General features: G+C 43.4%; 1 protein-coding gene across 2 annotated transcripts in view; it reads right to left on the minus strand.

The window, feature by feature from the left end:
* Positions 1 to 12,713, minus strand: part of BANP (BTG3 associated nuclear protein) — a 167,292-nt gene that overhangs the window by 120,081 nt on the left and 34,498 nt on the right. For both annotated transcript variants that reach the window (XM_066637040.1, XM_066637041.1), the window contains exons 5-6: positions 5,873 to 5,995; positions 4,637 to 4,812 (exon numbers count right to left, since the gene is read on the minus strand). In XM_066637040.1, the coding sequence (XP_066493137.1) occupies positions 4,637 to 4,812; positions 5,873 to 5,995 (299 nt within the window). The remainder of the gene's footprint in view (positions 1 to 4,636; positions 4,813 to 5,872; positions 5,996 to 12,713) is intronic.

Below are 12,713 nucleotides of genomic sequence, written 5' to 3' on the forward strand. Positions count from 1 at the left end.
AAGTTTCCAGAGGCACTGACACATTTTAATTTTTATTTATTATCATTTTAATTTCTACAGACAGAAGGGCAGGAATACAATTGTTTTATATTTTCAAAAACGTTTTTTGTAGCCTTCCCTATTTTTAAGGCTCAGGAGAGGCAATAAAACATATAAAGTATCTATTGTGAATGTAAAAGTATGAAATTGTACTACGTCTATGGAAATCCTGTCAATCAGAATTCTGATGTATGGTACTGGATCACCCAGAGATTTTTGGGTAGAATACAAACATTTACAAACTGTTATGGTTTTAAAGGTTCCATAAAAGGAAGGAAAATGAGCTACTCATCTGTAAGATATCATGTGTGCATGCATACCAACCCAAAAATGTGTATGTCTTTATGTAAAATCTATGAATGAGAACACTTTCAAATTCACTTGGCACAGAGCTCCCCCTAGAGTATAACACGCTCCTATTAAAATCACCAAAACACACACACACACACACACACACACACACACACACACACACACACACCCCAGCCCCAAAATGTTGCTTCATACAGACTGGTAAGACAATTATACATTTCCAAAATGTTGGTTATTTATTTGTTACTTTTATATCCCATATTGCAGAACTTCAGGCAGCATCTATGTATTTCCACATGGTCTCCCATCCAGATACTGACCAGATCAATACGTGCTAAGCATTAGTTATGCAACTGCATCCTGTACTCTGAGACTATGACTTGCTCTTTCTGTTAATAAAATAGTTGTGGATGGCTACTGAGCCCAAAAACAGATAGGACTATTGAATGAATATATAAAGAACATAAGAATAGTAAATGCCTTTATTTATTCAGCTTCCCACTGACTGAAATCAGAATTATTTTGGATTCCACATTGCATTGAAACATCTGCAGAGCGCACAACCGCTTTGGATGGAGGGGCTGAGCACCTTGTGATTGGTGCCACCTACCACACGCCTCCATGGTCTGAATCTTTCTCTTTCTTTGCAGAACTTTGTAATATGCAGTTTTTAATTATGCAATGTTTCAGCGCTGACATCTTGAAAAGAAATATAACCTGCAAAAATTCTAATACCAATTTCCTTAATATTAACAGACATTATTTTGAACTATTCCAGAACAAAAGGACAAATACAGTCCATTTTCACACCAAAAAAACTGTTCGTTTGTTCCAATTCTCTGGGTCAGATAACGGGACAGATCAGACCACACAGCCTGGCCCAGAGAAGCTCCATTTATAACTTATCACCATCCTGGCTGCCATTAATTTTAACCTTTCCAACACCCCAGTGTACATTGCGCTTTAAAAATAACTTAAAGCAACATTAATCACAGTGCAGGAGGGTACATGTAACACAGAGCCTGGGATTGCCTCTTGTACCGGACTAGCGCTCTGAACAAGTCTACCCCCCTCCACTTCAAGAAAGAAGGTCACCTTAAGGCGCAATTCTAACCAGCAGTTATGACAGCATAGGAGGCCCTGGGGGGTCGCAAACGTGCCATAAAGCAAGTTTGCGCCTCCGTGGGTAGGAGCCGTGTCAGCGCATTTAGATGTGCCAACACGCAGAGGCAGACAGAAGCCTCAGTGGCAGCTCCTACACCGACACAAGCAGCAAAGGTAGGCATGGGAGGCGGGGCGTGGGAGGAGGCGTTTCTGGGCAGGGGAGGGTGGGCGAGGCTGGGACCCCGCGGTTATGCCAGATCCCAACCCCCATCCCCGGAGAGAACGGAGCTTCCAGTCGCTCCGCTCTCCTCTGACTTGCGCCATCTCCAGAGGTGGCACAGGTCCGAGGAGACCCATTGGGGCACGCAGCCCTTACCAGGGGTAAGGGGAAGAGGTTCCCCTTGCCTGTGGCTGAGCCACTGCACCCAACGAACCTGGCTTGCCTGCTCCAGCGCAGGTTTGGATTGTGCCCTTAGACAGCTACCAGCCTTGACAAACATCTTTGTGGCAGCCCCCTGCCAGCCTGGTTAGCACCCAAGCAGGACGTGGCCCACTTGCCTCAATATAGGCCCTAGTGTCTTTTGAGAGGCTAGTGACCTCTTGTGCAGCATGTCACACACTGTATAAAAGGGCAAGGAGGGAACCATTGAGGAGGCAGGCACTTACAGAGCTGCTCCTGGGGGAAAAGAAGGAACCAGCACAAAGGTGGAAAGGGAACCGGATGTTTTTGTACCCTCTCCCCCACGCCTATGATGAACCAGAAAGCAGAGGCTGGGGAAAGGGTAGCCAGAACAGGAGGTGAGGAGCCCTGATGCAATGTACACTCACGCTGGTGGCAGCCACACACATGCTCTTAGCTGTATTCTATCCTGTGGCCTTTTATTCCAGTTTCAACTCTAGCTTTATTCCAGTCTCAACTCCTTCATTTAGGAGGCTTGGACAAATCTCAGTGAGCCTCAGTTCCACATCTGAGCAACAGGACTAGTTGTGCTTCCCGCACAGATCAGTTACAAGAGACACTGTGAAGTGCAGTGCATGCTGGAGATGTTGAATTCCACACCTCTGGCTTGCTGTGGATTAATCTGCCTATTTTTGTCCACAGCTGAACCAAGTCACCTCTAGTCTTTCAAGGCAAGAGGGTGGGGTCAGGGTGGTGGCTGGCAGATTAACCTTCTTTCTCAAAGCATTCATAAGTCTCAGCAAGAGTTTAATGGATGAGTCTCCCAAAGGCGTTTTCACCAGCATATATATACACAATAATCCTATTAAAAGGCTAACATCTGCCTGGGTGAATATCCATGCCAAAGAATCATGTTGATAAGGTCAGGCTGCAACAAACTCATTTCACTCCACTAGAAACCATTTTCTCTTCAACGAATTGAGAGAATTGCTCCAAATTATTGCCTATTATATATACAGAGGAGGGGGAACATATCAACAGTGGTCTTCTGCTTAGAGTATTTGACTACAACATGATAAAGTTCTCGTGCGTGAGAGGGTTCTGTTCACAATAGCTGCTCCTCTTTTACAAAGAGGAAAAAAAGATCCCAGTTCAAATACATTTTGGATGGCAAAATGTGTTTTCAGCTGCATCTTTAATAGTCCTCCGCGACACAAATGGTGTAGAATTTGGTGACCCTACTGATAAACAATTTATCTGTCACAGTGCTGTCTTTCTCTATACCATCTTTTGTCTGAGTTGTTACACAGTTGAGGGAGGGAGGAAGAGTGTGTGTGTGTAAGCAAAAAAGTGTAAACAAGCCAATGCTTTGAGACTGGAGTACTCTGAAACTGGAGATCTTGTCCTGTGCCTCAGTATACATCTCCCAACTCCTTCAGTCAACAATCAGCTAGTTGAAGAATCCAAACTTGAATTCTTCCCCAACTTTGCTAATTGCCTCTCTCCCCTCACAACTCACATCCAGCCCACCCACCCCATTGCAGCTGACCTACTGATCTATCACTATGACCCTGTAATTTCAAGATTCAGCATGAGCCACACCTTAGTACATTGGATGCACATGGATGCTATGTACAGCTCCAAAAGCCAGGGTTATTAGAGACAGATTCCAAAAGGTTGCGTTCCAGTAATGTTGACTTTGAGAGATTTGAGGAGCAGAACAGAGGTTCCTGGAAACAGAGAAATCACTCACAGGGCCTATCCCACAAGCAATACACTTTTAATAGGAATTTCCTTTTTTTTTTTTTTTTTTAACAAAATGTTTAGAGTCGCCAAAGTAACTGTTTACTTTCAGGAGAGTTCCATATTAGCAGAAGGGCATAATGAATTACAGGAGGCAGCATGAGGGTACATTATGCTGCTTCCTAGGGAAATGAAGTTGTTTGCACAGCCGAGTTTCAACTATAAAGTGCAACTGCAGAATTAGGTCACAGTTTTGAAAGACTCATATATTTCTGCAAAATTGAAATTGAGCACTATTGATCAGTTAGACCAGGGGTGCCCAAACCCCGGCCCGGGGGCCACTTGCGGCCCTCAAGGCCTCTCAATGCGGCCCTCAGGGAGCCCCCAGTCTCCAATGAGCCTCTGGCCCTCCGGAGATTTGTTGAAGCCCACACTGGCCCAACGCAACTTCTCTCAGTGTGAGGGCGACTGTTTGACCTCTCGTGTGAGCTGTGGGATGAGAGCTCCCTCCACTGCTTGCTCTTTCACAACTGTGATGCAGCAGCGGCAGCTAAGGAAAGGTCAGCCTTGCTTTTTGCAAGGCCTCTTATAGGCATTGAGCTATTGCAAGACCTTGATTCATTTATATAAGTTCATCTTCAATATATTCATTTATGTAAACTTATGTAAATTTATTCAAATTTTAAATGTAGATTAATTATTTATTTCCCCGGCCCCCGACACAGTGTCAGAGAGATTATGTGGCCCTCCTGCCAAAAACTTTGGACACCCCTGAGTTAGACAAGCAAGACCTCTTGAAAAGAAAAGGGAGGTGGAAGAGAAGGATTCTGTCCTGGATATGCCCCAGGAATGCAAGTTCTGTTTGGTTCAATAAGATCGCAGTAATGTAAAAAAGCTGGACATTTTGATATTGCTTTGTACCATTGTGTTTTAGATACAGAATGCCACTTAAAAAACAAGAAAAATCCAGTTATAGAACACAGCGTTTTAGTGACACTAAACCAGTACCCATTTGGCCCAAGACCTCGATCCTCCTACCTTCGGAGTTCAGCGTAATAAGTGTAACATTGTTCCCAATGTTCTGGTTTCCTAACTGGCCACTGTTGGAAATGGAGTCACTGGCTTCCGAGCCGCTCTCCCCATCTTCATTATGACTATCTTCGTGCCCTGGAACCTTCACTACAATGGTGTTCTGCCTCCGTCCAGGAACAGCACTGAATGGGGGAGAGAGAAAGAGAGGGAGTTCACACAACTGGGGGGAAAAAATCTATCACACAATCTTACCCATTTCAGCAAATTGCTACATGATACATTTTTCACTGCACTACTGGTTAGATAACGTTGTGTTAACACTCTCTCTCCTTCTCTGACATCATTGCCTAGGGATAACCCCCCAGATCAGTTATTAGGTCCCTGTGGGTGTTTACATCCCCTTTCATCCAATCTCCCTCCTCAAACTTTGGGTGGTTCACTACCTGGCTAGATGCTCCTTCGTCTGAGGACTGTTGTAGGTCTTTTCACTGACCAAGGATAGAGAGGAAGGGGTTGACTACTACAGCTGTGCCTAGGGTGATTTGCTCCACTATGGCAGCTGGACGACCTGTTACCTGGCTCTGTGCTTTCGACTCCTTTCCCAAGCCCTGCCCCAGGTTCAATTTGAAAAACAGCATATAATGGAATATGCTCATGGCAAGCCACATGCATGCATTAGTACACCTGAGGACTGCAGAATTTCTCTGCAAAGCCATTTCAGGGACACTGCCCTAATTGCCACAGACAACTGGTAGGTAGATATCAAGATAAGAACTGAGTTTATACAGCCGACTTGTAAGCATTCAAATCCTTTGCCACAGCTACCATCTTTGCAACTATTCTCTCTCCATTCCACACTTCCTCCAGTGACTATGATAGACATCATCTAGGATTATCCCTCTATTGCTCATATGCAGGTACAGATAATGATAAGACATAATCTTAGGTCTTTACTGCTTATATTCTCTTGAGAGCCTGTTCCTCCCCTCCCTCCTCCCCTCCCACAAACTCCTCCTGAGCATCCCCCACGACAGTTCCCAATTCCTTCTTCCATGTGCCCAAGATGTTTTGCTGATGAAGGGTTTTGTGCCCAGAAATAATTCTTCAGCCTTTTCCTCCAACTAATCAGAATCTTTGCCATTTCCTAGAATTTGTCTCTCTTCTGTTGCAGAATCACTTTCCTCCTGGAAACAGCAAAAGCATATGTGAAAGGGAAGAGGTGGCAAAACTGCCGTCACTAACTTGCTAAGGATATTTTCCAGTGAATCCGCTGCTCTGTTCAATGGCTCTTCCTGCCCCACCATCTTGGCAACAATTGAGTTCTGACGATCATTGTTGAGTATTACTGTGGTCTGAGGGACAACACTGTCAAGACAAAAAGTAGAGACAACAAACAAAATGAAATGAAAAGGAGGGAAAAAAATCCCTTGGACATTCATTAACCTACTGCCTGGTATTTTAATGCACACTGAAAGTGCAGCAATTTGTACTGAAGTGTGGATGCATTAAGTTCCCTCCAAGGTTTCATTTCAAGGTTGTTTATTATGCATCAAACACTTAAGCTTGCAATCCATCATGTTTTGATCTCTGCGACATTCCTAGAACTCATAATTCCTTCAAGGGGCTGACTGCTTCAGTGGAATTATGTAATACTCTCTGACCCCTGGCAGAATAACTCAGTATTTTCATCAACTCAAATCGTACACAGGAAAAGGAATAAGAGGCTTCTAACCCAAAATCCAAAGGAAGTAAAAGTGTCTGAATGGGCAACTGATGATTTCCTTTCAGCTGAACAAGAAAGCCCAGATTAAGCCCAGCATTAAAATGTGGGGTTCTTTAATCGTCAGAGATGGGAAAACGGGAAGAGAGAGACTGATGGAGAAAAGTAGTTGTAATTTCAGCTTTAGCAGAACTAAAAATGGAACCTGAAACAAAACGTTGCACTGTATATTCCCAACCCCTAATGCTGTAACCTTATACACATTTACCTAGAAGTCTCATTAACCTCAATAACTTACTTCTGAGTAGACATGCATTGGATCACACTATAGGATGTGTGTTCCTTTCTAGGGCTCCAATCCATCCATCCTGAATCAGAGCATTTTGTTTGCTATATCGTGCAACAGCCTGGTTTGAGTGGGCAGAAAGGATCCACATCCTAGAGCAGACTTATCTGCTTTGCTTCATGTGCCCCCCAGAGTGTCCAAGTACTCTCCAACCCTATCTGCAGTATTTATGACATCTTGAACCTCCTCCAAGACTCTTTGCTGCTCTCCCTTTGACCGTCCATTTTTTTATCACCACATCCCTCAATTTCAATAAACTCAGAATGCCTGTTTAAAAAGTGTCACTTACCAAGACTGTAATTTTTAATGAATACTCTGAATAATTAATTGCAGCCATAGAGATAAATGCAATAAAATTAAGCTTCCATTTCTGGAGACCTCGGGCTTTTGCTCATTCTATAGTTTCCTTTGAATAGAAAATCTTAAAATGAAAATTGATATAAAATGGGAAACTTCTTTTTTTAATTTAAAAAAAGAGAGCGAGAAAGAAAGAACTAATTCATTTTTGTGGACCATTTTAAAGTGTGCCTGATGGCATTTAATTAACTTAAAACAACTTAAAAATGAAAAGGAGAAGAAATGCCCAGATATAAGCCATTAGTAATTAATTTAGCAAGCTCAAGGAATAGTGGAGCCTCTGCACCGAGACATTTTTGGATTATCCTAAGACCACTGGTTGGTTGTTATTTGTTCCTTCCTTTAGCTTTGCTCTTTCCAAAGTGACACTAAATTAAACCATTTGCCTTCTCATTCACCTCAGCAAAATCTCTGACAGAAAAAAGTACTTTTAAGCTACTGGAGCTACGTGCAAAATGCATCCACTCACAGCTCCATTTGTACTAATAGAGGTGCCAAGAGTCAAGCTGGTATGAAAGCCCCATGAAGGGGTGAACTTCTAAATGTAGCCATTGATATTGTATGTGCTGGATTCATTAAACAAAGTTGAGGGAAAATTATTTCAGCTGAAATGGCCTGGTGTATAGTGCTTGAGGCACTTGATTCAAGGGGAGACTGAGAAATGGCTGCAGGAGAGACAGAGAAGTGGTCCCAGTGACATATCTAGGGTAAATGGTGCCCATGGCAAGCAATGAAATTGTGCCCCTGTCCAAACAGAGAAGGGGAGATCATGGAGTGGGATGCCAGCCCTGTTCATTTCATCAGGTGAATGTATTCAGAGAAGGGGAGATCAGGGGGTGTGAAAACAGCCCTGTCCCACCAAGTCAATGCATGTGCTCAGAAAACCACGTTTTGTTGTTTAATTTGGGGGGGGGGAAGGGCAAGTCAGCTTCTGACTATGATTTAGATAATGATCTATATCAGCACCCTGGAGAGTACTGCAAAAAATGATTCCCTTTCCTACTAGCGTTGCACCTTTGCAATGACTCTGTTTCAGGTAATTGGAAACACTTTGAATTTTTTTCTGCAGACATTTACCTCTTTTTTGGTAATTTACCCCCTGAAACTGGTGGCAAACACACCATTGGCAGTGGTGAAAAAATGCAACATCAGAAGAGTATGGGTAAGTCTGCACCTGGTGCTTCCCTTCAAGTGGCACCCAGGGCAGATGTCCCCACTTGCCACACCCTAGATTCAGCACTGAGTGGCCTGCAAGGTGGCACACAACTGATCATGTGCATACACTCACAGGGGCCAGTCTGCAGGTTGGCAGGTTTGGGTAGGAGGATCGGATTAACATAAGGGCCCCAAATTATACAATCTGAGTTTAGGTTTAAGGAGGTCTCTGATAAAGGGACACAGAGAAGTTTGCTTGTTATAGTCCCAAATGGCAAGTGTCAACCCACCTGAAAGGGGGGGGACGGGACCTAGAAGGCAAACCCCGCATATTCTCAGGAACAGCTGTTGTGTATAGCACAGAATGAAGTGGCTTCCCTTCCAGGTCAGAAGCAAAATCAAGAGATGGCAATTGAAGCATGCTTCCTGTTTTGGAAGGAAAAATCTTAAGATGTGAGCAATGGAATCAGTATGTTAATTTTACAGCCCTTGGCATTTTTCCTTTCCTTTAGGATGACTGACATGCCTTTGACTGCCAGAGATGCATACCAGACCACTAATTTGAACTGAGCTGGCAACTAGAGCAAGACTTTTCCTCAATGAGGTAGACAGACCTTAAGCTTCTGCTAAGATTCTTCCTCCTGTAGATAACATTGCAGTATCTGATGGACACAGAGGATTTTGAATTTTAAAATCTAAATGCACCACAGATGCAGATGAGACTGCATGGATGCACATGAGATTGCCTAGCAGTAACATGACCCTGCCTTCCCCCCATTGTGGGACATAAAAATGGGTGGATACAAGAAATCAGGGCTTTTTCAGGTATTGTATTGTATTGGCAACCTTCAGTCTCGAATTTTTCAGGTAGTGCTAATATTTTAAGAACACACTCTCTGAGACCTAAAGACACTCTAGCTTCAACAACCTTTTGATTTATTTTTCTGAGCTTTTTTTTAAAGGAATGATCTGCTGTGTATGGTTATTTTTTATTTTTTTTTTGTATGCAGTGATATGTGTAAGCAGCTTTGGGTGTGCATACAGAAATGGGGGATATAAGTAATAGGTTAGTCTCCTTCCCCTCCCCCAATACCAGAAAAGAATAAAAATACAGGCTAACTATAGTCTTTTTCTTTTCTTTAAGTGTGAAATGGAAAAAGGATCCCAACAACCATGCAGGAAAGCTTTATCCCATAACCAGAAAGTTCCTTATCCAAGCCAGCTAGTAACTGTTTTGTCTATCCAGACCCAAAATGAGAAGGTTCTTCCTTCAGCTGGGGCCAGAATACCTTCATCAAAATGATTTAGGAATTGGGAAAGGTCAGAAGCAAATTACAAGTACAGGGGGTGGGGGGGTGACAATGCAGTCAGACAGACATTTTTCAGTAGTCTAATCCTCTGAAGCACGGAACGCTCACCAAACTCTGTTTGTTCTGAGAATGCAAATGCTTTCAGAACTTGTGATGCTGCACATGTCTCAATATGAAAACAATTAAAACTAAGCATAGGTTGTTAGGACGCAGATATGTGGCACTCCCAAGCAGTTATTTGAGCCATTAATAAAGTGACGACTTTTAGATTTCTCAGGCATTCTATCACAGCCTCCTTTTCAAAAAACAACAGCGTTTGGGCTTCTCAAATAGGTTCCTGCCAGAGGTGACTTTTAACATGGAAACTGAGCACGTGACTCATATCCATCACCATTCGCTTTGCACTTTTCTCTGCCAATAACCTGCCACTCACCCAGAAGGCAGCCAATAACAGGAGGGAACTTTTGGCAATCTCCAGCTTGCTTTGCTCCCTTCTCAAAATGGCTTCACAAGCTTGGAAGGAACAAAAATAAAATTAAAGGAACCCACTGACATTTCACCTCCCTCAAGGTAAGCTATCAAAAGAGCTGTGCCAATTGGGTGGGAACAGATCCATGGAAAAACTCATACAGGAACAGGGTTGCCACTTCTTGCAGCCTCCTGAGACCGAAGGGATGATTTTTAGAAAAAACTGGGGTGAAAAGAGGTGAGGGAGGGCTGGGGAGATTTCCAGGACCTGCCTTGAAGCAGAATCTTCACTTCTGCTTTACACAATCCTAAAACCCAAGGTTCTTCAATCATTTTCAGCAAATCTCACTTTTCCAAGTTGTTCGCAACCTTCAGTCTCGAAAGATTATGGTATCACGCTCTGAATAGTGGTTCTGGAACAGCGTCTAGTGTGGCTGAAAAGGCCGATCCAGGAGTGACAATTCCTTTCACACTGGAAGCAAGTGTAATCTGTCCCTGGTCTGTCTCTCTGGCTATAGGCCTTCCTTCTTTGCCTCAGTCTGTTGGCCAAGTGTGTCTTCAAACTGGAAGAGGCCATGCTGCACAGCCTGCCTCCAAGCGGGAAGCTCAGAGGCCAAGGTTTCCCATCTGTTGAGGTCCAATCCTAAGGCCTTCAGATTCCTCTTGCAGATATCCTTGTATCACAGCTGTGGTCTACCCGTAGGGTGCTTTCCCTGCACAAATTCTCCATAGAGGAGATCCTTTGGGATTCGGACAACGTATTTTTCCCTTTTTCCTGCAACCAGAGATGGTGGCAAAATGACCAGACTGGATAACATGCTAAGGAGCAGTACTTCCTCACTGTGGCTGACTGCTGCACATGCACGCGCACACACGGGTCAACCCAACCCAACACATCTCTTAATTCACACTTTAAAAATTATCTTTCAGTCCCCAGCGTCTGGAGCATCACAAGAAGAAGGCAGACACTATAATGAAAGGCTCTGCAATTATATGGCCTTGAAGATTGGAAGTCAAAAACATACCAGTCATCCTCCCAATGTGACTCATGGACTTGAAAGATTTATGAAGTTCTGGTCAAGTTGGGGGGGAAAATGAACAAGCAAAAAAAAAAAAAAGAGAGAGAGAAGTAGCATTTATTAAAACAGGAAAAACTTTTTTTAAAATCACTTTCAGCTTAACTGTGCAGGAAACACTATGGCTTTCTCCAAACTAAAGAAGCCATTTATGTTGGGGTTTATTGCTTCACCCCTAGCAAGGTAAAGCATCTCTTTGGATGGGCACACAACAACACAGAAATGATTTACTGGTTACCAATTCATAAGGAAAGGCTGCTAGAACAAAGTCTGTTGCGGTTTGCTCTCCTCTGCAGGAGAGCAATGTAATATAGAGGTATTTGCCCATGGTAGCTGTTCACAAAAAGGACATGTTTAAATTGCAAAAGGTCCCTTGACAAAGCAATCACCGGAGAGATGCTTCAGTCATTCCCAAGACTAGAAGTAGGAAGCTAGCTGCTGTGTGGATCTTACAATACCTGGACATCAGGTTAAAAAAAACAAAACCTTGCTCATGCATTTGCTTTATTGGGCCTGTAATTTTTAAACATATCCAAAAGCTTTGATGATGAAATTTACAACACGTTCTCGACTCGTGCTATGGAGCTGGTAGAGAGAAAAGACATAAACCTGGACAGTGTCACTGGTGAGGAAAGCCAGTATTTGGAGGCAACTGGGTTTTCTTTTTAAAAACAATTAGAAAGAGTATTTTATGACTGCAAAGAAGATAGGGAAGGAGAGGGAGGAGAGAACAGGGCATTCCTTACACAGCTCCTTAACCCTCCACCCATGGCCTTTGCTCGTGAAGCCTGGCCATCCTCAATCTCTCCCTGTTGCGAGCTGCTGTGCTCAGGCCACTGGGACTCCGCTCCGATATCTGCTGCTGCTGGAGCTCCGCTGACGGCGTGGCACGCAGATAGCTGCCCAGTTGTTATTGTGTGCCTATCTCCCAAGGTCAGAGCGCTCTCTGCTCCCGGCGAGAAAGAAGGACTCAAAGGCAGAAGTTCTCCACCACACTCCTTCTTTACTATATACAAAATATTTACAATGTCCAGATAGTACATACAGTACACAATTCTCAATTCCAACGGACGTAGCCTCCGGCTCAACACTACTCTGCATCTCCCACACCTTTGCTTGCCCCTGCTGGAACTTATACTTCTTGCAACCAATGAGAGTGCAGGTAATACTGCACAGTCATGCTGACTATGCAGGTGCTGTCACACACACACACACACACACACACACACACACACACACACACACACACACACACACACACACTTGTCACCTGATGCACATCACCCGATGTTGCATCAGCTTGAGGCTCCCAGGATGCTGTGCTGTCCTGGTATGGCCAAGGCTTCAGGCCTGTCACTATACAGCCAGTAAATTACTTGTCAGGACTGGGGATCAACCTGTGACACTCCCCATCCTATTTCCACAGAAAAATTACCTACCCTTCCTTAGTTTCTCCTAAATAAATTAAGTGGAATCCAGAAAAGATACTCTTAACAGGCTCCCGATACTAAATTTAGCTTATGAAAGTAAACAGATGTTGCCATTATAGTATTACATTATAATATACATGGATATTATTATATACAATATATATTATTGTATATTGTATAATATTTGTTATAATGATATTATAACATATCATTTTGCTGTC

This window comes from Tiliqua scincoides, chromosome 9 (genome assembly GCF_035046505.1).
Source record: "Tiliqua scincoides isolate rTilSci1 chromosome 9, rTilSci1.hap2, whole genome shotgun sequence".
In the NCBI taxonomy this organism is placed as follows: Eukaryota; Metazoa; Chordata; class Lepidosauria; order Squamata; family Scincidae; genus Tiliqua; species Tiliqua scincoides.